Source organism: Somniosus microcephalus, chromosome 21, assembly GCF_052327205.1.
Source record: "Somniosus microcephalus isolate GS21.2 chromosome 21, FLI_Smic_1.0, whole genome shotgun sequence".
NCBI classification, from domain to species: Eukaryota; Metazoa; Chordata; class Chondrichthyes; order Squaliformes; family Somniosidae; genus Somniosus; species Somniosus microcephalus.
In genome coordinates, this window is record NC_141007.1 from 169,536 (window position 1) to 194,298 (window position 24,763).

Consider the following 24,763-nt stretch of genomic DNA (forward strand, 5'->3'; position numbering starts at 1 on the left):
TTGTGGTGGGGACTGAAGACAATGGCTTTGGTCTTCCCAGTATTTAGTTGGAGGAAATTTCTGCTCATCCAGTACTGGATGTTGGACAAGGAGTGTGACAAATCAGAGACAAAACACGGGTCAAGAGAGGTGGCAGTGAGGTAGAGCTAGGTGTCGTCAGCGTAAATGTGGAAACTGATGCAGTGTTTTCGGATGATGTTGCTGAGGGGCAGCATGTAGATGAGAAATAGGAGGGGACCAAGGATAGATCCTTGGGGGACACCAGAGGTAACGATGCAGAAGTGGGAAGAGAAGCAATTGTAGGTGATTCTTTGGCTACGATGAGAGAGATAAGAATGGAACCAGGCGAGTGCAGTCCCACCCAGCTGGACAACAGTGGAGAGGCATTGGAGGAGGATGGTGTGGTCAACAGTGTCAAAGGCTGCAGGCAGGTCGAGAAGGACAAGAAGGGACAGTTTACCTTTGTCACAGTCACATAGGATGTCATTTGTGATTTTGATAAGAGCCGTTTCGGTACTGGGGCAGGGCAGAAACCTGATTGAAGGGATTCAAACATGGAGTTCCGGGAAATATGGGTATGGATCTGGGAGGCGACAACACGTTCAAGGACTTTGGCGAGGGAAGGGAGGTTGGAGACGGGGCAGCAGTTGAAAGGACGGAGGAGGCAAGGATGGGTTTTTTGAGGAGAGGGATGATGACGGCTGATTTGAAGGCGAGGGGGACAGTACCCAAGGAGAGAAAACCGTTTACAATATCAGCTAACATGGCGGGCAGGAAGGGAAGTTGGGTGGTCAGTAGTTTGGTGGAAATAGGGTCAAGGGAGCAGGAGGTGGGTGTCATGGAGCTCGGAGAGGACATGAAGGGAGATAGGAGAAGAACTAGAGAAAGATGCGAGTTCAGGGCTAGGGCAGGAGGAAACCTTAGAGGAAGTTTGGCCTGATGGGCTAGGGGAAGGGAGGGAGGTAGCTGATCGGATGGTCTCAATCTTAGTGACAAAGAAGTCCATGAGCTCCTGGCACTTTTTGTTGGAGGTGAGGGTGGAGGAGACAGGGGAGAGGGGTTTAAGAAGATGGTTTGTAGTGGAGAAGAGAAGCTGGGAGTTATCTTTGCTTTCCAGGAGTATCCTGGAATAGTGAGCAGTTTTGGCAGAGGAGAGCAGGACCCAATAATGCTTGATGTGGTCTAGTCAGATCTGGTGATGAATGGCTGAACCAGCTGTCCACCATAAACTTGGACTTAAGGGAGCAGAGATGTAGGCCGTACCGGGGGAACGACCAGGGTGAGAGAGAGTAAGGGGGAAAAAATGAGTCGCGCCCTGTTTGGGGCGCTAACTTCGCCGGGGTGCTACTTTTAATGCCCCGGAAAAATTAGCGCTCCCATGGCCTAAATTGAGTGGTAGCGCTCCAAGAGAGGTGCTGCGAGGGAATATCGGGCGGCCAGCAACAAAAATGGCCGCCCGGCAACTCGCCTTTAAATAGCACCACCCTGGCTGCACGTAGGCCCCCCTGACCCCGTCGGACATAGCATCCAGCGATAAGTCAGGGGGTGCTATCGAAGATCGCGGCTGGGGCGCTGCGCACGGTGATGATGTCATCGCCGGCGGCGCAGCGCCACGGGGCGCTAACGGTTGCCACCGCCGCTAACCTCCCGCTGAATTTCGTGGGAGGTATTGGCAGCGCCGCGCCCGGGCGCTAGTTACTTTGTGCCCCTTAGGGCGCTAACGGTTGCCACCGCCGCTAACCTCCCGCTGAATTTCGTGGGAGGTATTGGCAGCGCCGCGCCCTAGTTACTTTGTGCCCCTTAGGGCGCTAATGGGAGGCGCAAAGCAACTGAATTTTTCCTCTTAAGAGTTTTACTGGGTACAAAGGCATCAACGGTGGAGGTGAGGGAGTGATTGAGCAGATCGACAGTTGCAGAAATCTCTTGGCAAATGGAGTGCCAAAGGTACTTCATTGGCTGTAAAACGTTTTGGGACATCCTGACGTGAAAGGTGCTATGTAAATGCAAGTCCATAATAGGTATTTTGTATGAGTTGTATTACTGTGGACTCTACATTTAAAAAAATAATAAAGCCTGACCCTTGACCTCAGACTAAGGTGTGTGAAGTGTTTCATTCAAGGTCTCGAACCAAAAGCAGGAAATCAGCAGAAATTGCAGCAAGTAAAATGACCCAGGTCACAGTATATATCTGGCCCATGGCTCACCTCTGGATATCGGTGACTCGGGTCTGAGTGTGCACATGGCTCATCGCATTGTATCTGTTGCCAATGGTTGTTGTACACATGGCGTATTTAGTCAGCATTTATACTGTGTGAAAGAAAAGGATTGAGTATATTTTGTAGACTGCTAGATCATTGCATAATTTAATCATTATATTATGTGTACCGGCAAAGTCAATAAATAGAAAAATTTTAACAAAATCATTGGGAGACATTAGATGGCAAAATGTGAGCAGAGTTTAAACAAATCCACAGATAAGGTGAGAGTCCGCTTAAAGACCCTGGCCACAGGAACAGACAGGGCAAACCCATTTAAATGCTGACAGATAGCAGTGAGTAACCATGTCTGATGCATATTGATTTTGATACAGGAAAGAGGTAGAGCAAAGTAGGCAGGTGTGTTTGTAGCTTAAAAGGAACAAAAATGGTTCATGAAATTCCTTCACCTAGACAAACAAACCCATCCCTAACCATTCCTGCAAGAAGAAGGTCACATTTAGAAGTGGCCAGAATAGAACTGAGAGATGTGACATTTGGTTAATTAAGCAGTTTAAATCACTGGTGTGCATAATTGTAGTGTGTCGAACAACAGGCTGCTACAGAGGGACATCTCCTCATTAAACAGAGGTGATCTTGGGATGAATGTCAGGCTCTAATTCATTTCTCTGATGAAGCCAATTTATGTTTCGATTACATCTTAGTTCGTTTGGGGACAGTGACTGGAACAAAGCAGCGTAGCAGAATCAGCACTAACGCCACCACTGGAGAGGGTTCAGGGGTCAAACTCCTGCTCCCACTTCACTAAAAGCAACATGGAAGCTTGAGAATCCAAACCAAGTCAGGTGGCACCGTAAATTATAAAAGATGTAATAGCAGAGTACTTGGAAAACAGTGACAGGATCGGACAAAGTCAACATGGATTTACAAAAGGTGAATCGTGCTTGACTTATCTACTGGAATTTTTTCAGGATGTAACTGGTAGAATAGATAAGGGAGAACCAGTGGATGTGGTGTATTTGGACTTTCAGAAGGCTTTCGATAAGGTCCCACATAAGAGATTAGCATGCAAAGTTAAAGCACATGGGATTGGGAGTATGGTACTGACTTGGATAGAGAAGTGGTTGGCAGACAGGAAGCAAAGAGTTGGAATAAACAGGACTTTTTCCAAGTGGCAGGCAGTGACTAGTGGGGTACCACAGGGATCGGTGCTAGGACCCCAGCTATTCACAATATATATTAATGATCTAGACGAGGGAACTAGATGTAATATCTCCAAGTTTGCAGACGACACAAAGCTGGGTGGGCGTGTGTGCTGTGAGGAGGATGCAGAGAAACTCCAGTATGATTTGGACAGGTTGGGTGATTGGGCAGATGCATGGCAGATGCAATATAATATCGATAAGTGCGAGGTTATCCACTTTGGTGGCAAAAACAGGAAGGCAGATTATTATCTGAACGGCAATAGATTGGGAGAAGGGGAAGTGCAACGAGACCTGGATGTCCTTGTGCACCAGTCGCTGAAGGTAAGCATGCAGGTGCAGCAGGCGGTTAAGAAGGCAAATGGTATGTTGGCCTTCATAGCGAGAGGATTCGTGGACAGGAGCAAGGATGTCTTGCTGCAGTCGTACAGGGCCTTGGTGAGACCACATCTTGAGTATTGTGTGCAGTTTTGGTCGCCTTATCTGAGGAAGGATGTTCTTGCCATGGAGGGACTGCAGCGAAGATTCACCAGACTGATACCTGGGATGGCAGGAATGACGTATGAGGAGAGATTGGGTCTGTGGTGTATGTAACCTGTTTCACCTTAAGAGAACTACCTTAAGAGATGTACTACTTTCTCTTGGCTGCTGTATACTGTAATACCGGCGGTGACCACACCGGTATATAAACGTTGCGTAGGGATTTGCTGGGCAGTTCAGCCCTGACCTCCGAATAGTAAAGACCTGTTAAAGTTATTCTTGTGGTCTGTGTCCAGTGATTTATAATAAGCATAACTGGGACACACAGACTTAACAGTGGCGACGAGTCCGATCTTACCCTGCGGCAGTTTTACATCCAAGGCAGCTTCGTCCTCAGAATGGGCGTCGAGAAGAGGCATCCGCCCTCATCATCCTGCTGAGCACCATCGCACGGGAGGCATCAAGAACCCGGGTTAAAAAGAAAAATTCTGACCACGAAGCCCTCCATCAGCGACAGGCAGTGATCATCCCTTCTACCACGGTGGTGGGTAAGCCGATCAGCGACACGAGCAGGAAGTCGGCCGCGTTGACTGTGGAGTGGGGGAGGGAAAACGGAGGAAAAAGGGCGGAGAACTCGACCACGGCCGGTGAAAAGGGCTGGGCTGCAATCGAGGCCGAGAGGCGCAGCGACTGCGGCAGCTTAAGGCACGAGAGCCGCGGAGAACTCAAACGCAGCCGGTGTAAAGGACCGGGCTGCATGCGGGGCTGAGAGGCGCAACAGCAGGGGAAGCGTGAATGCCCACGGGAACCGCGGGGGAGTAAAAGCAGCGTCGGGGAATTGAGAACCGCTGGGGAGGCGAGAACAGCAGCAGCACGGCAATCGCCATTGCAGCCAGCGGGGGAAGAAGGCAAACGCGGGAAGCCGCCATTTTGAGAAAAAGAAAAATTTAAAAACTTGCAAGGATGCCTGAACATGGGAACATTAATACCTTTGATAGCGATATCGAAGATTGGACCACGTATGTAGAACGCATGGAAGTTTATTGTAAAGCAAATAAGGTACCAGATGATGAGAAAGCACTAACCTTATTAAGCTCAATGGGTGCGAAGACATATGGGCTATTGAAGCACCTTCTATCACCAGATAAACCGGCGGATCAGACTTTCGCGAATATTGTTACTGTCCTGAAAAATCATTTAAACCCCACGCCGCTGATGATAGCGGAACGATTTAAATTTTACAGAAGAACGCAGCTGAAAGACGAAAGCAACGCTGAATTTTTAACTGAACTGCGTAAGCTATCAAAGTACTGTCAGTTTGGAACAGGACTAGCAGATGCGCTGAGAGATAAATTTGTGTGTGGATTATTAAAAGAAGGAACACAAAAGCGACTGCTTGAGGAGAATGATCTTACGCTTGATAAAGCTGTCACTATTGCAGCATCGCACGAAGCCGCAGCGAGAGGCACTGCGGAAATGCAGCTACGGTCATCGGAACGCAGCACCAATCAAATGGTCTTGGGTACAGTAAAATGTTATCGTTGTGGAAAGACAACGCACGATCAGAACCAGTGCTGGTTCAAAAATCAGGAATGCAGAAAATGTGGCAGGCTTGGTCACATAGCTAAAGTATGCCGGTCAGGAAAGAAGACCAGCAACAAAAAGTCACCGCAGGAAAAGTACAGAAAGGTACACAAGGTGACAGAGAACAGTTCGAACGAACAGAAGTCAAATTCAGACTCCAGCAGTAATGAACTGGGTAGTCTAAGAGTACACAATGTTGGTAATGAAGCAGACCTCCAAACAATCTGGGTCACACTTCAGATAGCAGGAGTCCAAGTGAAGATGGAATTGGACACTGGATCGGCATTGACGGTCATGAATAAGCAAGATTACAAAAGGTTATTCCCACATATTCCCCTACGGGATACGGAGATTGTATTGAAAACATACACGGGGCAAAGAGTATACCCCATCGGGAAGATAGAGGTAAACGTGGTCCACAAGGGCAAAGAAAGCCGAGGAATGGACTTATATGTGCTACCTGAGGGAGGTCCACCACTACTGGGACGGGAGTGGATTAGGAAAATAAATATGGACTGGCATTCCTTAAAAGCACTAAACGGTAGATTCCGGTAAAAAAAGATGTCAAACCTAAACGATTGTCCAGAATATTGGACGATACTAAAGAGGTGTTCCAACAGGGACTGGGAACACTGAGAGGAATTACGGCAAACATCAAGGTTGAAGAACATGCAAACCCGAAATTTTTCAAAGCCAGACCGGTACCTTATGCGATACGACCTGCTGTGGAAGCTGAGCTGGAAGGGCTAGAACGTTCAGGAGTACTGTCTAAGGTAGACTGGAGTGAGTGGGCCACGCCCATTGTCCCCGTCATGAAGCGTTCATCGAGCAACAAGCCGGGGGAACCGGGGAAGGTTCGCATCTGTGGAGGTTTCAAGATCACTGTTAATCCGGTGCTTCACACGGTGCAGTATCCGCTTCCGCGGATTGAGGATATCTTCGCTTCGTTGGCTGGCGGGAAACACTTCACCAAGATAGACCTGGCGCAGGCGTACTTACAGATGGAAGTTGAGGAAGAGTCACGCCAGTATCTCATGATCAACACGCATAGAGGCTTGTACCGGTATAATAGACTGGTTTTTGGAGTGGCATCGGCTCCAGCAATTTGGCAGAGGGCCATGGAGCAGGTATTACAGGGAATTCCAGGCACACAATGTTACCTGGGCGATATTCTGATTACAGGAGATGATGACGAGGAACACCTTGCAAATTTGGAACTGGTGCTCACCAGATTGAAAGAATATGGACTTCGAGTTAATCGCCAGAAATGTGAGTTCTTTCAGAAGCGGATCTCGTACTGTGGTCATGTCATTGACCAGGAAGGGCTTCATAAGTCTCCTGACAAGATCGAAGCTGTTGTGAAGGCTCCCGCTCTGGATAATGTATCCCAGTTGAGGTCATTCCTAGGGTTGATTAACTATTACCATAAGTTTCTGCCAAATTTATCCACGGTGCTGCACCCGCTGAACGCTCTTTTGCAGAAGGGAGTACTATGGAAGTGGAGCGAGGACTGTAAGAGGGCCTTTCGCAAAAGCAAGGCATTGATCACCTCAGAGGAAGTGTTGGCTCACTTCAACCCAATGCTGCCTATTCGTTTGGCTTGTGATGCTTCTCCATATGGTATTGGGGCAGTACTCTCACACAAGTTGCCAAATGGCCTGGAGAGGCCAGTTGCGTTCGCATCCAGATCATTGACCTCCGCTGAGCGCAACTATGCTCAGATAGATAGGGAGGCTCTCAGCCTTGTGTGGGGAGTGAAGAAGTTTAATCATTACCTGCAGGGCCAAAAGTTTACGCTTCTGACAGACCACCAGCCGTTGGTATCCATTTTTAACCCTAAGAAGGGTGTTTCGGTGATGACAGCACAGAGACTCCAGAGATGGTCCCTTTTCCTAGGGGCACATCAATATCAGATCGAATTAAAAGGTACAAAGCAGCATGGTAATGCTGATGGGCTGTCGCGCCTGCCACTACCTACAGAGGAGGAGGCACCGACGGTTGACCCTGTTGAGTTATTTCACTCGACCATCGTCGAATGTTTACCAGTCACCAATGCAAGTATTGAAAGAGAAACCAGGAACGACCCGACACTGTCCCGGGTCTACGAAGTGACAGTGAAGGGATGGCCAGCACATGGTGATCCACTGTTACCGGCATTCTCAGCAAGACGAGAACAGCTGTCCGTCTGTCAAGGAACATTGATGTATGGAACAAGGGTGATTATTCCTCCTAAGTTAAGAGAGAGAGTTCTAAAGGAACTGCATGAAGGTCATCTGGGGGGAGTCAAGATGAAAAGCCTTGCTCGGGCTTATGTGTGGTGGCCGGGTATCGACCAACAGATAGAGGATCTGACGAAAAGCTGCTCAGGGTGCCAAAAAGTGCAAAATGCACCTCCGATTGCACCGCTGCATCCATGGGAATGGCCTTCAACCCCATGGCAACGTGTACATATTGACTTTGCTGGTCCATTCATGGACTCCATGTTTTTAATTGCGGTGGACGCACATTCTAAATGGCCAGAAGTGATTAAGATGACTACCACTGCCTCGGAAAAGACGATCGCGTTGCTAAGAACGATATTTGCAAGAAATGGATTGCCAGAACAAATATGTTCAGACAACGGACTGCAGTTCGTGTCAGAAGAATTCCAGAAATTCATGAAGAAGAATGGGGTGAAACATTATACCTCTGCCCCATATCATCCGGCTACAAACGGGTTGGCCGAGAGATTTGTACAAACGTTCAAAAAAGCAATAAAGGCCATGAGCGAAGATCAGATTCCACTACAACACAAGGTGGACAAATTCCTACTGGCATATCAAAACGCCACTCATGCAGTGACAAACCAAAGTCCTGCCATGATGTTCTATAACAGGAGGTTGCGGTCCAGGTTGGACTTGTTAAAACCAAATGTGCGGAGGGAAGTTGAAAACAAACAGTTCCAGCATATAAATAACAAGACCACTCAGAGTTTCTGTTAAGTATGTGTATTGTATTGAACAATTAACACAAAGACTTAAACGTATAACTCAAACAGGCCTTTACTGGTTGGAGGTAGGGACTGCACATAGGTCTTTACTTCATGCCCACAGGCGGGAACTGAGGGGAATCAGTACCCACAGTACTATTTATACCCCTATGGCCAGGAGTGGTACTGCGTATCACTACGCCCAACAAGTAGTGCAGTCCTGTCCATAGGTTCAAAGTAGCACACATATTACATACACAACATTCCTCCCTTCCTAGCTTTACAGTCATCTCCCCATTTAACATAACGTAATAACATATATACATATATAACTTCAGGTTTACATAACAGAATAACATAGATACATAGATAACTTCATGTCAAAACAGATCACAGATACAGTCTCTGCGGAAAACAGTTCACAGATTCAATCTCTGTGGTGTAGTCGGTTCACGTTGCTGGAGTGACTCATTCAATAGTCCTTCCATGGATTTAACAGTTTGAACTTCCGAACTGAATTGGCTCCGTTCGGAGGGACCACGTGTGTGATCTGGTAGAGGTGATAATGGTTCAGATGGGTCATCTTCTGTTTTTACTTTTCCTTTTCTGCTTCTTGGAGACTCTCTGGGCTCCATTGTCAGCTGCCACAGCTGCCAGCTGCATACGCAGTTCCTCCTTCTCTTCCTCCTGTTTCCGTCGTAGAGCCAGCTTCTCCCGATGTTCCGTAGACTTTTGGTGCTCCTCCATGATTTCTGCACTTTGGGAGTCGAAGTTACAAGCTGGGCAGGACAGGACATCGTAATATTCGGTGTCGTCCTGAGCTAGACCAGTGAGAGGGTCGTCTATTTCCTCCATACCTAGCTGGACGTTAGCCAGCTCTTGTTCCAAATCCAGACATCTTTCCTGAAGAGACTTCTTCATGTGTACCTCTGCATCCAGCTTTTTCTGGGCTTTCAGCAAGTCGTTTACTAGTGACCTCATTTGTGATTTTAATACTTCAACTTCCTTTGGAGATTGATTGATCGGACTATGCAATCCCTCTACCGGAGCAGCTGTTTCAGCGGTCTGTTGTTCTACGTTGACGTGAGTCAGCGTACTTTTGGCATCCAAGGGCTGCTCTGTTGCAGTCATCTCAGTCTGTGTTGCCACCTCAGCTCTTCCAATAACCTTTGAGAGCTCCGAACCCCTTTCGTTTGAATATTGAAGTTCATGTTCAAGTTTTTCCCATTTCAGAGTCCTGTCCTTCAGCATATGCAGGAGTTGGCTGACCGTTAACTCCTCTGACATCAGACGTTTTGTGTGCTCCTGCTCCATTTTCTCCATCAGCTGCTTCTGTTGTCTTTCCAGATTCTCCAACTCTATATCAAAGAACTCTTTCGTTGCATTCAACTCTTGCTCAAAACGGCGAAGCATTTGTTCTAATTGCTGTTGTAGTTTGAAATGGAGTTGAGTTCGAGCCCGGTGTCCCTCAGAAATGGGCACATCAGTAGACTTGCCAGACTCAGAATCCACAGTTAAACTATGTTGTTGTTGCTCAGTGGAATTCTGTGCTGAAACTTTGTCTTTTGCACCTGAGTTGGGCTTACCATCATCCGTTCCAGAGTCTGGGCCGACTATCTTCACCGAGTTCTCACTCGTTATTGTTTGTAGGAAATGCCAGTCCATATTCATTTTCCTAATCCACTCCCGTCCTAGTAGTGGAGGACCTCCTTCAGATATCACATATAAGTCCATTATTTGACTGTCTTCGCCCTTGTGGGCCACTGCAACCTCTATTTTCCCGATGGGGTACACTCTTTGCCCCGTGTATGTTTTCAATATAATCCCCGTATCCTGTAGGGGAATATGTTGGAATAACTTTCCGTAATCTTTCTTATTTATGACCGTCAATGCCGATCCAGTGTCCAATTCCAGTTTTACTTGGACTCCTTCTATCTGAAGAGTGACCCAAATTGTCTGGAGGTCTGCACCCTTACCAGCGTTGAGTACTCTTAAGCTAGCCAGTTCATTACAGCTTAAGCTAGCCAGTTCATTACTGCTAGCGTCTGAATCGGACTCCTGTTCGGTCACCTTGTGTACCTTTGCGTATTTTCCTTGCGGTGACTTCTTGTTGCTGGTCTTCTTCCCTGACCTGCATACTCTAGCTATATGTCCAAGCCTACCACAAGTTCTACATTCTTGGTTTTTAAACCAACACTGGTTCTGATCATGCGTTGTCTTTCCACAACGATAACATTTGCCAGAACTCACACCCAATTTGTGTGCACTGAGCTCCGGTGACCGTAGCTGCATTACTGCCGTGCCTCTCGCTGCGGCTTCGTGTGCTGCTGCCATAGTGACCGCCTTCTCAAGCGTCAGCTCATTCTCCTCGAGCAGTCGCTTTTGTGTATCCTGTTTAAATAAACCACACACAAATTTGTCTCGTAGTGCATTTGTCAATCCCGTTCCAAACTGGCAATATTTCGCTAATTTACGCAATTCCAGCAAATATTCAGCATTGCTTTCATGCTGTAGCTGCCTTCTGTCGTAAAATTTAAATCGTTCCGCTAGCATCAGCGGCGTGGGGTTTAGATGATCTTTCAGGACAGTAACAATCTCATCGAACGTCTTATCCGCCGGTTCATCTGGTGATAACAGGTGTTTCAATTGCCCGTACGTCTTCGCACCCATTAAATTTAATAATGTTAGAGCTTTATCTTGGTCACGAATTTTATTGGCCTTACAATAATTTTTTACTCTTTCAACATATATGGCCCAATCTTCGAGGTCACTATCAAAGGTGCTAATATTCCCGTGTTTAGGCATTGTAGATTTGCAATTTCTCAGATTTTATTTTCTTTACTTGTTATCAAAGATGGCGGCTTCCCGCTCTTGCCGTCGTCCTCCGCCCACAAAATGGCGGTTTTCCCGCGCTTGGCGGTCTTCACCCGTCCCCCGACACCGTCTCCCTTCAGCCCCCGAGTGCGGCCCTTATCTTCGCCGCGATCGATAGCCCGCGCTGTGCACCGCGACTCTCGCACCTTGAGCTTCTGCAGCCGCCGCGCCTTTCAGTCCGAGTGCGGCTCTTATCTTTGGTCCCGATCGCTGGCCCGGCTGCGCCCCTCACTTCAAAGCGGCCCGGCCCTTATCTGCCGATCGCTATCGCCCTACCTCTCTCTCTTCCCCAGTCCTGTCTTTACTCCGGTTCACAAGCTGATGGAGGCTTCAGGGTCCTAATGCCTGTCGCTTCCAGTCGCTGGAAGCTGTCAGGATTTCTGCTGCCCTTCAGTTTTGAGTGGGGTGTTGAGGATTGAAACCTCTCTTCAACGTCCTGTCTTTGGACGAAGCCGCCTGGAATAACTGCCGCAGGGTAAGAGCCTGACTCGTCGCCAGTGTTAAGTATGTGTATTGTATTGAACAATTAACACAAAGACTTAAACGTATAACTCAAACAGGCCTTTACTGGTTGGAGGTAGGGACTATACATAGGTCTTTACTTCATGCCCACAGGCGGGAACTGAGGGGAATCAGTACCCACAGTACTATTTATACCCCTATGGCCAGGAGTGGTACTGCGTATCACTACGCCCAACAAGTAGTGCAGTCCTGTCCATAGGTTCAAAGTAGCACACATATTACATACACAACAGTTTCGAAATAGGACAACCAGTGTTAGCCCGGGACTATAAAAACGAGAAATGGCAATCTGGAACAATTCGGGCCAGACAAGGACCCCTGATGTACACGGTAGATATTGGTGAAAATGTAATACGGCGTCATGCTGACCAACTGGTAGAATCGAGAACAAGGGTCGAACCCAGGGTTATGGCAGCGACAACCGTGGAAGAAGTTAGTGAACCTGAAGCATCTACCTCAGAAGTGAATGTACCTGAGGATGATGTCCAATCCATAAGAGATCAACTAGATGAGTCACCCCAGCAACGAGAATCAGAGACCCCTGAAAGGCATTATCCAACTTGAATCAGGAGGCCTCCTCAGAGACTGAATCTTTGAACTGTTTTGCATGAAGTTGTATATATATATATCTATATGTTATTATGTTATGTTAAATGGGGATATAACTGTTAAGCTAAAAAGGGAGGATTGTGGTGTATGTAACCTGTTTCACCTTAAGAGAACTACCTTAAGAGATGTACTACTTTCTCTTGGCTGCTGTATACTGTAATACCGGTGGTGACCACACCGGTATATAAACGTTGTGTAGGGATCTGCTGGGCAGTTCAGCCCTGACCTCCGAATAGTAAAGACCTGTTAAAGTTATTCTTGTGGTCTGTGTCCAGTGATTTATAATAAGCATAACTGGGACACACAGACTTAACAGGGTCGATTGGGCTTATATTCGCTGGAGTTTAGAAGAATGAGAGGGGATCTCATTGAAACTTACAAAATTCTAACAGGACTAGACATACTAGATGCAGGAAGGATGTTCCCGATGGCGGGGGAGTCCAGAACCAGGGCTCACAGTCTAAGGATAAGGGGTAAGCCATTTAGGACTGAGATGAGGAGGAATTTCTTCACCCAGAGAGTGGTGAACCTGTGGAATTCTCTACCACAGATGGCAGTTCAGGCCAATTCATTAAATATATTCAAGAAGGAGTTAGATATATGTCTTAAGGCTAAAGGGATCAAGGGATATGGAGAGAAGGCAGGGACAGGGTACTGAATTTGGATGATCAGCCATGATCTCATTAAATGGCGGAGCAGGCTCGAGGGGCCGAATGGCCTACTCCTGCTCCTATCTTCTATGTTTCTATGTAAATAGTGTCGATGGGAGCAGAAAGTTGCAAAGGAACATTGATAGATTAAATGAGCGGGCAAAACTGTGGCAAATGGAGTTCAATGTGGGAAGTGTGAGGTCATCCACTTTGGACCCAAGAAAGATAGATCAGAGTATTTTCAAAATACTGAGAAGCTGGGAACTGTAGAGGAGCTGAGCGATTTAGGGGTCCATGTACAGAAATCACTACAAACAAATCAATACCAACCCCACAGTACAACCTGAAGGATCAAACCTTCCTCGCAAACAGTGGACAACCATCAACTGCCTCAGAACTGGTTATGAAGAAAGAAAGGCTTGAATTTCTATAGCGCCTTTCATGACCACCGGACGTCTCAAAGCGCTTTACAGCCAATTAAGTACTTTTGGAGTGTAGTCACTGTTGTAATGTGGGAAATGCGGCAGCCAATTTGCGCACAGCAAGCTCCCACAAACAGCAATGTGATAATGACCAGATCATCTGTTTCTGTTATGTTGATTGAGAGATAAATATTGGCCAGGACACCGGGGATAACTCCCCTGCTCTTCTTTGAAATAGTGCCATGGGATCTTTTTTATGTCCACCTGCGAGAGCAGACGGGTAGAGGCTGCCACCTTCTCCATAGATGGCAGATTAAAGCATCCCCATCATATGACTGTGGAGCTCCTAATCAGACCCTGGAGCGCATCATTGAGCACTGTCCTCAGAGGAAATTCGCAGGCAGCCTACAAGATATCCACACTGTTACACCGGAAGCTTTGGCTTGGATATCTGACTTAGATATTGACATTTGATTTGCTTTACTACTACTATATGAAAGAAGAAGAAGACTGCAAATTAGTGAACAGGTACAACAAATAATTAAAAAGGATAATGGAATGTTGGCCTTTATCTCAATGGGGCTGGAATACACAGGGGTAGAAGTTATGCTTCAGTTGTATAAAGCTCTGGTTAGACCCCATCTGGAGTAACTGTGTTCAGTTCTGGGCCCCGCACTCAGGAAGGATAGATTGGCCTTGGAGGGGGTGCAGCGCAGATTCACCAGAATGATACCGGAGCTCAAAGGGTTAAATTATGAGGACAGGTTGCATAGACTGGGCTTGAGTATAAAATATTAACAGATGATATAATTGAGGTGTCGTGTCACACTGGTTCTGCACACTGACACTATCTGTCATGTCACACTGGTTCTGCACACTGACACTATCTGTCGTGTCACACTGGTTCTGCACACTGACACTATCTGTCGTGTCACACTGGTTCTGCACACTGACACTATCTGTCGTGTCACACGGGTTCTGCACACTGACACTATCTGTCGTGTCACACTGGTTCTGCACACTGACACTATCTGTCGTGTCACACGGGTTCTGCACACTGACACTATCTGTCGTGTCACACTGGTTCTGCACACTGACACTATCTCTGTTCTGTCGTTCTTACCCTATCTGACCTATATGTGACTCCAGTCCCACACCAACGTAGTTGACTCTTAACTGCCCTCTGAAATAGCCCAGACTGCTCCTCAGTTATAACACGATCCTCACCCAATGCTTCCTATCCATTGACCAGCTGGGTGGGTCTGCCCTCACCTGATTCCATGACTATCTATTCAGTCATAGCCAGAGGATCACCTACAATGGCTTCTCTTCCTGCTCCTGCACCATTACCTCGGGTGTCCCCCAAGGATCTATCCTCCGCACCTCCACCACCGCCCCCCTCCCCCCCCGCCCATGGTCAACCATGGCTCAGTGGCCAGCACCCTTGCCTCTGAGTCAGAAGGTTGTAGTTCAAGTCTCAGTCCAGAGACTTGAGCATAAAACTATAGGCTGACACTCCAGTGCAGTACCGAGGGAGTGCTGCACTTGCAGAGGTGCCGTCTTTTGGATGAGATGAGGCCCTGTCTGCTCTCTCAGGTGGACGTAAAAGATCCCATGGCACTATTTTGAAGAGCAGGGGAGCTCACCCCGATGTCCTGGCCAATATTTATACCTCAACCAACATCACTAAAACAGATTATTTAGTCATGATCACACTGCTGCTTGTGGGAGCTTGCTGTGCGTAAATTAGCTGCTGTGTATTCTACATCACAACAGTGACTACACTTCAATAAGTACTTCATTGGCTGTAAAGTGATTTGGGACGTCCAGTGGACGTGAAAGGCGCTGGAGAAACACAAGTCTTTCTTTTTTTTCCTATTTCTCATGTACACGCTGCCCCTCGGCGACATCATCCAAAAACACAACGTCAGTTTCCACATCTATGCCAATGACACTCAGCTCTACCTCACCACCACCTCCCTCAACCCCTCCACTGTCTCCAAATTGTCTGACTGCTTGTCCAACATTCAGTACTTTAGGAGCAGAAATTTACTCCAACTAAATATTGGGAAGACCGAAGACAATGTCTTCGGTCCCCGCCACGAACTCCGTTCCCCAGTCACCGACTCCATACCTCTCCCTGGCAACTGTCTGAGGCTGAACCAGACAATTCATAACATTGGCCTCCTATATGACCTTGAGCTGAGTTTCTGACCCCATATCCGTTCCATCACCAAGTCCATCGATTTCCACCTCCGTAACATCATCCGTCTCCGACCCTGCCTCAGCTCATCTGCTGCTGAAACCCTCATCCCTGCCTTTGTTATTCCTAGACTAGATTGTTCCATCGCTCTCCAAGCTGGTCTCCCATCTTCCACCCTCCATAAATCTGAGCTCAACCAAAGCTCCATTGCCCGTCTCCTAACTGGCACCAAGTCCCGGTCACCCATTGCCCCTGTGCTCGCTGACTGACATTGGCTCCTGCTCCAGCAATGCCTCAATTTTAACATTCATATTCTTGTTTTCAAATCCCTCCATGGCCTCACCTCCCATTACCTCTGTAAGCTCCTCCAGCTGTACAAGCCTTCGAGATATCAGAGCTCCTCCAATTCTGGCCTCTTGTGCATCCCTGATTTTAATCTCTCCATCATTGCCAGCTGTGCCTTCAGCTGCCTGGGCCCTAAGTTCTGGAATTCCCTCCCTACACCTCTCTGTCTTCCTTTAAGATGCTCCTTAAAACCTACCCCAGTCATCTGTGCTGATATCTCCTTTTGTGACTACGTAAAGGCACTATATAAATGCAAGTTGTTATTGTTGGTTAGAATCAGTCGCGATATACACAGGGATAGAATCTGTATTAATTTACACAGGGATAGAATCGGCCTCCATATAGACAGGTATAGTCATTCTTGATAAACCCTGGGATAGAATCAAGCTCATTATATACAGGGATGAAATCGAACTCAATAGACACTGGGATAGAATCAGCCTCCATATACAGACCGATAGATTCAGTCTCGATATATACAGGATAGAGAGCCTCGATTTACACAGGGATAGAATCAGTCCCCTTATACAATGTTGCCAAAAATAGTAGTAAGCCTTAGGATTGGGAGGGTTTTAAAAATCAGCAAAGGATGACCAAGAAATTGATAAAGAAGGAGAAAATAGAATATGAGAGTAAACTGGTAAGAAATATAAAAACAGATTGTAAGAGCTTTTACATGTAAAAAGAGATTAGCAAAAGTAAACATAGATCCCTTAGAGGCTGAGACAGGAGAAATTATAATGGGGAATAAGGAAATGGCAGAGATGTTAAATAAATATTTTGGCCGCAAAATTTGGGGGTGTAGGGCCAGCTGTTAAGGTCAGTTTTGCTAAAAAAAATGGAGGCCGGCTCACTTCTGCCCGCTTTCAGTGCAGAAGACAGCAGCTGCCAGTTTGGGGAGATCGTTAGCGCTGCCGTTGCCTGCACTCACCTCCCACATGTAAATATGCAGCTCATGACATCAATCGGCGTGCAACGAATGAATTAACGCATGACTGTGATTTTGGACGTTACCGCTCTGGATACCACCCTCTCCAAACCACGCATGGAAGAACGTGCGTACAGCAGTACTACAGAGGCCCTGCCAGTGCTTCTTACAGGGACACACACATCTTTCAGGTGAGTTTTGATTTTAGCTTTTTGGGCCATTTTATTGGAGTCGTGGCTTGGTGCAACACATTAAAAAAGTTGTTAAATTGTGCAGGGAGTGCTGCTGGCTACTTGCAAGGCTTTGAATGTTAATAGAAGGACTTTGAGAACACCACTTGCTCCCAGTCCTGGGGCTCTAGTTGCAAGCCCCCTTGGGCTCTAACATCACATGGAGATAAAGCAGAGACAGCAAGGGGGACAAGTTACTAACTGGTGGGAAGAGGAAGGAGCAGAAGAGGAGGGAGCAGAAGAGAAAAAAATCAGAAGAGGAGGAAGCTGAAGGAAGGAAGCAACCCAGACAGCCCCATTCTGGCCGGGATATCCAGGATCGAATCATCCGCCTGCAATACCAGTGACTACAACCCCAATTCCCTTTCAACATTAGCCCCACACCTTACCTTCCCTCTGTTACTGACCATCACACCATCCTCTTGGCCACAATGCTGAAATAAAAGCCACCACAAAGCAAACTTTCCAATCCAACTTTATTCATATATGCATTCAATATTACATCAAAAAATCAACTGGTCACCCTTGTGCATTCCCTTAGTGAGTGTCTTGCATCTGCCCTTGCCTATCCTAGTGATGTTACCCAGTGGCTGCAGCATGGCTGGTGGAAGGCTGCTGACTTTCAGTGGGGGACACTGCAGATGGCCTTGCAGGATGACCTCGAGGAGCTGATGGCTGGGTGTGTCAAATTGAGTGACGGTGTTTCTTGTTCTTCACTTTTCTCTCCCTCTTCTTGTCTGGGCAGGCTGGATTTCTTGGGTGTGTGAAATGAGGAAGGCACAAGGGTAAAGTTGTGGTGAGGGGATGGCAGGAAAGCAAGAGGTGCATGCTTGCACATCAGAAGAGATTGTGGGATGTGAGAAGGAGGATAACGTATGATGATACCAGCATCTTGTATCCTTTCAGCCCCACCGCTGGCCAGCACTGTCTCCTCTAAGAGGGTGAGGTGAAGCCAGGTGAAGCCAGGAATGTGAGGTGTGCTTCGTGTTTGGTAGAGATTGTTGGTAGGTGAGTGATTGGGGCGGGTGGGGGGGGGGGGGGGGTCATGCATTGAGCAGTGTGTGAGGCTAGTGGTGCAGTTGGTAGGAGACGGCTTTTGAAGATGCATTCATTGACCTTGACTACTCATCTAAGGTCATGAAACTTCTTTGGGCACTGGAGCCAGGTCCTGGAGGTGAAACTACTAGCAGTGACAGCCTCAGCGATTTGGTCCCACATCCTTCTTTCTGGAGGGCATCCTGGCCCCCTGTGGGTACAGGATCTCTCTTCCAGTCTTCGATGAGTATGTTTAAGACTGAGATCGATAGATTTTTGGGCACGAAGGGAATGAAGGGATTTGGGGATGGGTGGGAAAGTGGATTTGATGTAGAAGTTCAGCAATTATCTTAATGAATGAAGGAGCAGGCTCGTGGGGCAGTATGGCCTCCTCCTGCTCCTATTCCTTATGGTCTTATGGGATAGAATCAGTCTCAATATATAGAGCAATAGAATTTGAGGATGAGGACATAGAATGGGTGAAGATAAGAACTAACAAGGGGCAGAAAACACTGTTGGGAGTAGTTTATAGGCCCCCTAACAGTAGCTATACTGTTGAACAGAGTATTAATCAAGAAATAATAGGAGTTTGTAACAAAGGTAATGCAATAATCATGTTGGGCTTTAATCTTCATATAGGCTGGGCAAATCAAATTGGCAAAGGTAGTCTGGAGGATGAGTTCATGGAATGCATTCAAGACAGTATATGTTGTGGAACCAACCATGTAACAGGCTATTTTAGATCTTGTATTGTGTAATGAGACAGGGTTAATTAGTAATCTCATAGTAAAGGATCCTCGGGGAAGAGTGATCATAATATGATAGAATTTCACATTAATTTTGAGAGTGGCTTGCCTAAGTCTGAAACTAGAGTATTAAACTTTAAAAAATCCAATTATGTATGAAGGGCGAGTTGGCTAAGGTAGATTGGGAAATGAGATTAAAAGGTATGATGGTAGATAAGCAGTGGCAAACATTTAAAGAAATATTCCAAAATTCTCAATGAATATATATTCAATTGAGAAATATAAACTCCACGGGAAGAGTGATCCATCCGTGGATAACTAAAGAAGTTAAGGATAGTATTACATTAAAAGAGGTTTATAATGTTGCAAAGAATAGTAGTAAGCCTAAGGATTGGGAGAGCTTTAGAAACCAGCAAAGGATGACCAAAAATTTATAAAGAGGGAGAAAGTAGAATATGAGACTAAATTAGCAAGAAATATAAAAACAGATTGTAAGAGCTTCGACAAGAAAGTAAAAAGGAAGCGAGTAGTAAAAATAAGTGTTGGTCTCTTAGAGGCTGAGACAGGAGAAATTTTAACAGGGAATAAGGAAATGGCAGTGACTTTAAACAAATATTTTGTATCTGTCTTCAGAGTGGGAGACACAAAAACATACCAAAAATAGTGGGGAACCAAGGGGCTAATGACAGTGTGGAACTTATGGGACTAAAAGCTAACAAATCCCCTGGACCTGATGGCCTACATCCGAGGGTTCTAAAAGAGGTGGCTGCAGAGAAAGTGGATGCATTGGTTGTGATTTTCCAAAATTCCCTAGATTCCAGAACAGTCCCAGCAGATTGGAAGGTAGCAAATGTAACCCCGCTATTCAAAAAAGGAGGGAGAGAATATAGGGAACGACAGACCAATTAGCCTGACATCGGTCAGTGGGAAAATGCTGGAAACCATTATTAAGGAAGTGGTAACAGGGCACTTAGAAAATCATAATATGATTAGGCAGAGTCAACATGGTTTTATGAAAGGAAAATAGGGTTTTTTGAGGATGTAACCAGCAGGGTAGATGAAGGGTCAATAAACCAGTAGATGTAGTATATTTGGATTTCCAAAAGGCATTTGATAAGGTGCCACATATAAGGCTGTTACATAAGATTAGGGCTCATGGGGTTGGGGGTAATATAATAGCATGGATCGAGGATTGGTTAACGGACAGAAAACAGAGAGTAGGGAAAAACGGGTCATTTTCAGGTTGGCAGGCTGTAACTGGTGGGGTGCTGCAAGGATCAGTGTTCGGGCCTCAGCTATTTACAATCTATATTAATGACTTAGATGAAGGGACCGAGTGCAATGTGTCCAAGTTTGCTGACGATACAAAGCTAGGTGGGAATGTAGGCTGTGCGGAGAACACAGAGTCTGCAAAGGGATATAGACAGGTTAAGTGAATGGGCAATAAGGTGGCAGATGGAGTATAATGTGGGGAAATGTGAGGTTATTCACTTTGGTAGGAAGAATAGAAAAACAGAGTATTTTTAAATGGTGAGCAACTATTAAATGTTGGTGTTCAGAGAGATTTAAATGTCCTCATACAGGAAACACAGAGTTAGCTTACAGGTACAGCAAGCAATTAGGAAGACAAAGGCATGTTGGCCTTTATTGCAAGGGGGTTGGAGTATAAGAGTAAGGAAGTCTTGCTACAATTGTACAGGGCTCTGGTGAGACCACACCTGGAGTACTGGGCACAGTTTTGGTCTCCTTATCTGAGGAAGGATATACCTGCCTTAGAGGTGGTGCAATGAAGATTCACTAGATTGATTCCTGGGGTGAGAGGATTGTCCTAGATTGAGTAGATTGGGCCTATACTCTGTGGAGTTTAGAAGAATTAGAGGTGATCTCATGGCAACATATAAGATTCTAAGGGGGATTGACAGGGTAGATGCTGAGAGGTTGTTTCCCCTGGCTGGAGAGTCTAGAACTAGGGGGCATAGTCTCAGGATAAGGGGTCGGCCAGTTAAGACTGAGATGAGGAGGAATTTCTTCACTCAGATGGTTGTGAATCTTTGGAATTCTCTACCCCAGAGGGCTGTGGATGCTGAATCGTTGAATATATTCAAGACTGAGATAGGTAGATTTTTGGACTTGAGAGGAATCAAGGGATATGGGAATCAGATACGATCTTATTGAATAACGGAACAGGCTCGAGGGGCTGAATGGCTTACTCCTGCTCATATTTCTTATGTTCTTATTATGTTCAGTCTTAACATACACACAGATAGAATCAGTCTTGATATACACAAGTATAAATTAGTCTTGATGTACACAGGCATAGGATCAGTCTCTATGTACATGGCAATAGAAGCAGCCTTGGTATACCGAGGCGATATCTGCCTCCAAATGCACAGGGGTAGAATTACCCTTCATATAGACAGGCATAGAATCAGTCTCCATATACACTGGGAAAAACACAGACATCATACACAGCGATAGAATCAGCCTTAATATAAAGAAAGATCTCTGCTATAAACCACAGTCACCCTTTCTAATTGGAAAACAGAAGAAAGTGAAGAGTATAAAATTATATTATTTGGTGTCACTAGAAAGGAAACCATCAGCATTCATGTATTTAAAGCTGAAATGTCCAATGTGTTGTGAGCTTGCTGATTTTGATTGTTTAATATTGCTGCTCAAAAGCCAGAGCCGTCTCCAAGTAATGGTTGCAAGTGTTAAATCTCTGATTCACTGATGAATGCATCACACACACACACTCATATTCTCACACACTCACTCTCACATACACCCCCCCACACACACACTCACACACACCCCCCACACACACTCACATACACCCTCCCACACACACCCCCCCCACACACTCCCCCCACACACACACACTCACACCCCCCCCACACACACCCTCCCCACACACACAGACACACTCCCACACACACACGAGCACACACACACACACACTCACACACACGAGCACACACACACACACACTCTCACACACACGAGCACACACACACACACTCTCACACTCTCCTCACTCACACACACACCACACCCTCACACACCTCACTCACACACTCTCACACACACACACACACAGGCTCAAACACATACACACAGACTCAAACACACTCACTCTCACACACACACACTCACTCACACACACGAGCACACACACACACACTCTCCTCACTCTCACACACACACACCACAACCTCACTCACACACCCCACACTCTCACACACCCCACACTCTCACACACCCCACACAGGCTCAATCACATACACACAGACTCAAACACACTCACTCTCACACACACCCACACACACTCACCCACACACAGAGCTTGCAGCTCTCACAGCCTGGCATTTACAGAGTAATGGAATCTGGTTTACTTACGAAATTTGGGTGCGATGACAGAATGGATCTCGGTGGTAGATTCTCCCGATTTCGATAGTGTCCAGGATGGCGTGGAGTCATGCAGGAAGAATTTGCTTGAAGAGGTAGAAAAGGGCACTGCCTGCCAAGTTGGCACATGTGAGACAGTCGGGGTGAGGCGAAAAGGTAACGTTCCCGGTGCTGTGGGGGTGAGGGGGCCAGCTGGAGTTGTCGTGAGGGGTGGGGGGCTGCGGCGGGCAGTGGTTGAGTGGATTGTACCCTGGGTAGGAACCCTGGGGGTAATCGACATTGTACCCCGGGTGCCGAGAGCAATAGTACTGAAGAAGGGATTTGTACCAGTGTACACGGTCGTGGCCTCTGCATGCTTGGGGAAGGAGCTTGGCTTCGAGAGGAAAATCGGGTCCTGCCCAATGCGATTGGATTCCAAGTTATCCGGTGGCACATATTCCTTGACTGAACCTACAACAATCCACCTGAGCAGCATCAGACTGAGCCCCAGCCCAATGAACCCAATCAGAAGAGGAACGACACAGAGCCAGGTCTGTTGGCGAGGCCACACAATGCAACCACTGCAGTGTAATTCCCTGGATGGTGGAGAGCTCTCCTGCTCCTCTGTCGGATTAGCACCTTCCGAGTCTCCAGAAACAACAGGAAAAACAGGTGGAGCTGAAGAGATACCTCCCTCACTCATCCTGTAGAGAATGCCAAGCCCTCAAGTCCACAGACAGACATCAGGAACACATAGCCGAGGGATCAAAGAATTCAAAAAATAGACAGAGCAATTGCATTTAGAAGAAAATACCCTTTTCTGTCAGCAGCAGGGTAAGTTGGTCATAGAATATTCATCTAGCCAGAAGAAACCTTGACGATGCTGGAAGAGCTGCTGAGTCAGCTACAGCAGAACGCACATCCCTTCTCTCTGCCTCGATGGGGACTCGCCTCTCCCCTCTCTCCTTGATTTTTCCTCACAGATTCTCCGGGGCCACAGCACACATTCCAGGATTGACACAAAGCATCTTCAAAGCATGAAAGAGCTCGGGCATTGCAGTGCGCAGACACACACACACACAGGTTCATGCACACACACAATCCCGTCTGCTTCTTTTACACTCAAAGCGAGAAGCATCCGATTCCTGCCCGTCAGGAGCAGAGCAGCAGCATAATGCACCTGTTAATCTCGAGTCGGTATCCAACCCTTGCCGAGCACTTAAGGACACAAGCCAATCCGCTTGCTGGGAGGAAGTACTGGTTGCAGCAGACAGGGCAACAGCAGCAGCAATGCTGCCTGACAATGCATGCTGAAAGCTAGCAATACCCTACAACAACAAAAATCACATCGTCGACAAAGGATCGCTCGGAACTGCAAGGTCTTTGACACTGAAAAAAAATGCAAAATAGAATAATGTCTATTGAGAGGAGGGCAGATCGAATTAAAAAAAACATGGGCGCCTCCCACTAAGCTAATGCAGAAATGGAGGCAGTCTGCTCACAGCATAAATAAATGATCCTTTCCCAATTCCCCCAGGAGTTCCGGGCCCACTGCTATCAGGTTTTTTTTCTTGCAACACTGGTGTGTGTTGGAGAACGTTAATTCTGCTGCCGTTCAGTGTGAGCATTCGAAAGCATTTTGATAAAAAAAACAGTAGAAAATAAAAGCTGAGGGCTTGTTTTCATGAAGGGGGTTGTGAATAGAGAGAAGGTGAGGAAACCGTGCATTTACTCTCTTGTCATGATTAAGAGGCAGAACTCAGTGACAGTGGTATCGTCCTGAAGCCATGCTGTGTATCTGCATCGCATCTCACAGATTCAAGGACACGGCGAAAAGGAAGGTATGGAGCTGAGAGCAGTGCCTGTGTTTAACCTGATCAATGCCAAGCTACCCCCCTCCCTCACCCTGCTCAGTACAACCACAGTTCCCTTTCCAAATCAATCCATTTAAAATAACTCTTCATTCATTTAATTTTTAATCTGAAACAAATGATCTTCACACTGAAACATAACCAAACACAAAGGTCACAAATTCACACCAACCAGCTGAGCAGCCCCCTCACAGAAACAAGTTCAACACCAGTGGCTTCTCATCCATATAGAATAACAGGTACCCGGGAGCGAGTTACAGGCTGGAATCTAATCGAGGGGTTTGGTGGGTTTATATATAGCATAACAGATACCCGGGAGTGAGTTACAGGCTGGAATCTAATCGAGGGGTTCGGGGGGGCTTATATATAGAATAACAGATACCCGGGAGTGAGTTACAGACTGGAATCTAATCGAGGGTTCGGGGGGGGGGGGTTTATCTATATATATAAACCTTTCTGTCTGTCTATCTGTCTGTCTATCTGTCTGTCCT

General features: G+C 46.6%; 1 protein-coding gene across 1 annotated transcript in view; it reads right to left on the reverse strand.

The window, feature by feature from the left end:
- The window catches only part of LOC147102539 (pro-neuregulin-3, membrane-bound isoform-like), a 61,417-nt gene extending 37,573 nt beyond the window's left edge, over nucleotides 1–23,844 (reverse strand). The window contains exon 1 of the mRNA XM_085963194.1: nucleotides 22,414–23,844. Within this exon, the coding sequence (XP_085819320.1) occupies nucleotides 22,414–23,104 (691 nt within the window). The 5' untranslated portion in view covers nucleotides 23,105–23,844. The remainder of the gene's footprint in view (nucleotides 1–22,413) is intronic.
- Between the last annotated feature and the right edge of the window lie 919 nt (nucleotides 23,845–24,763).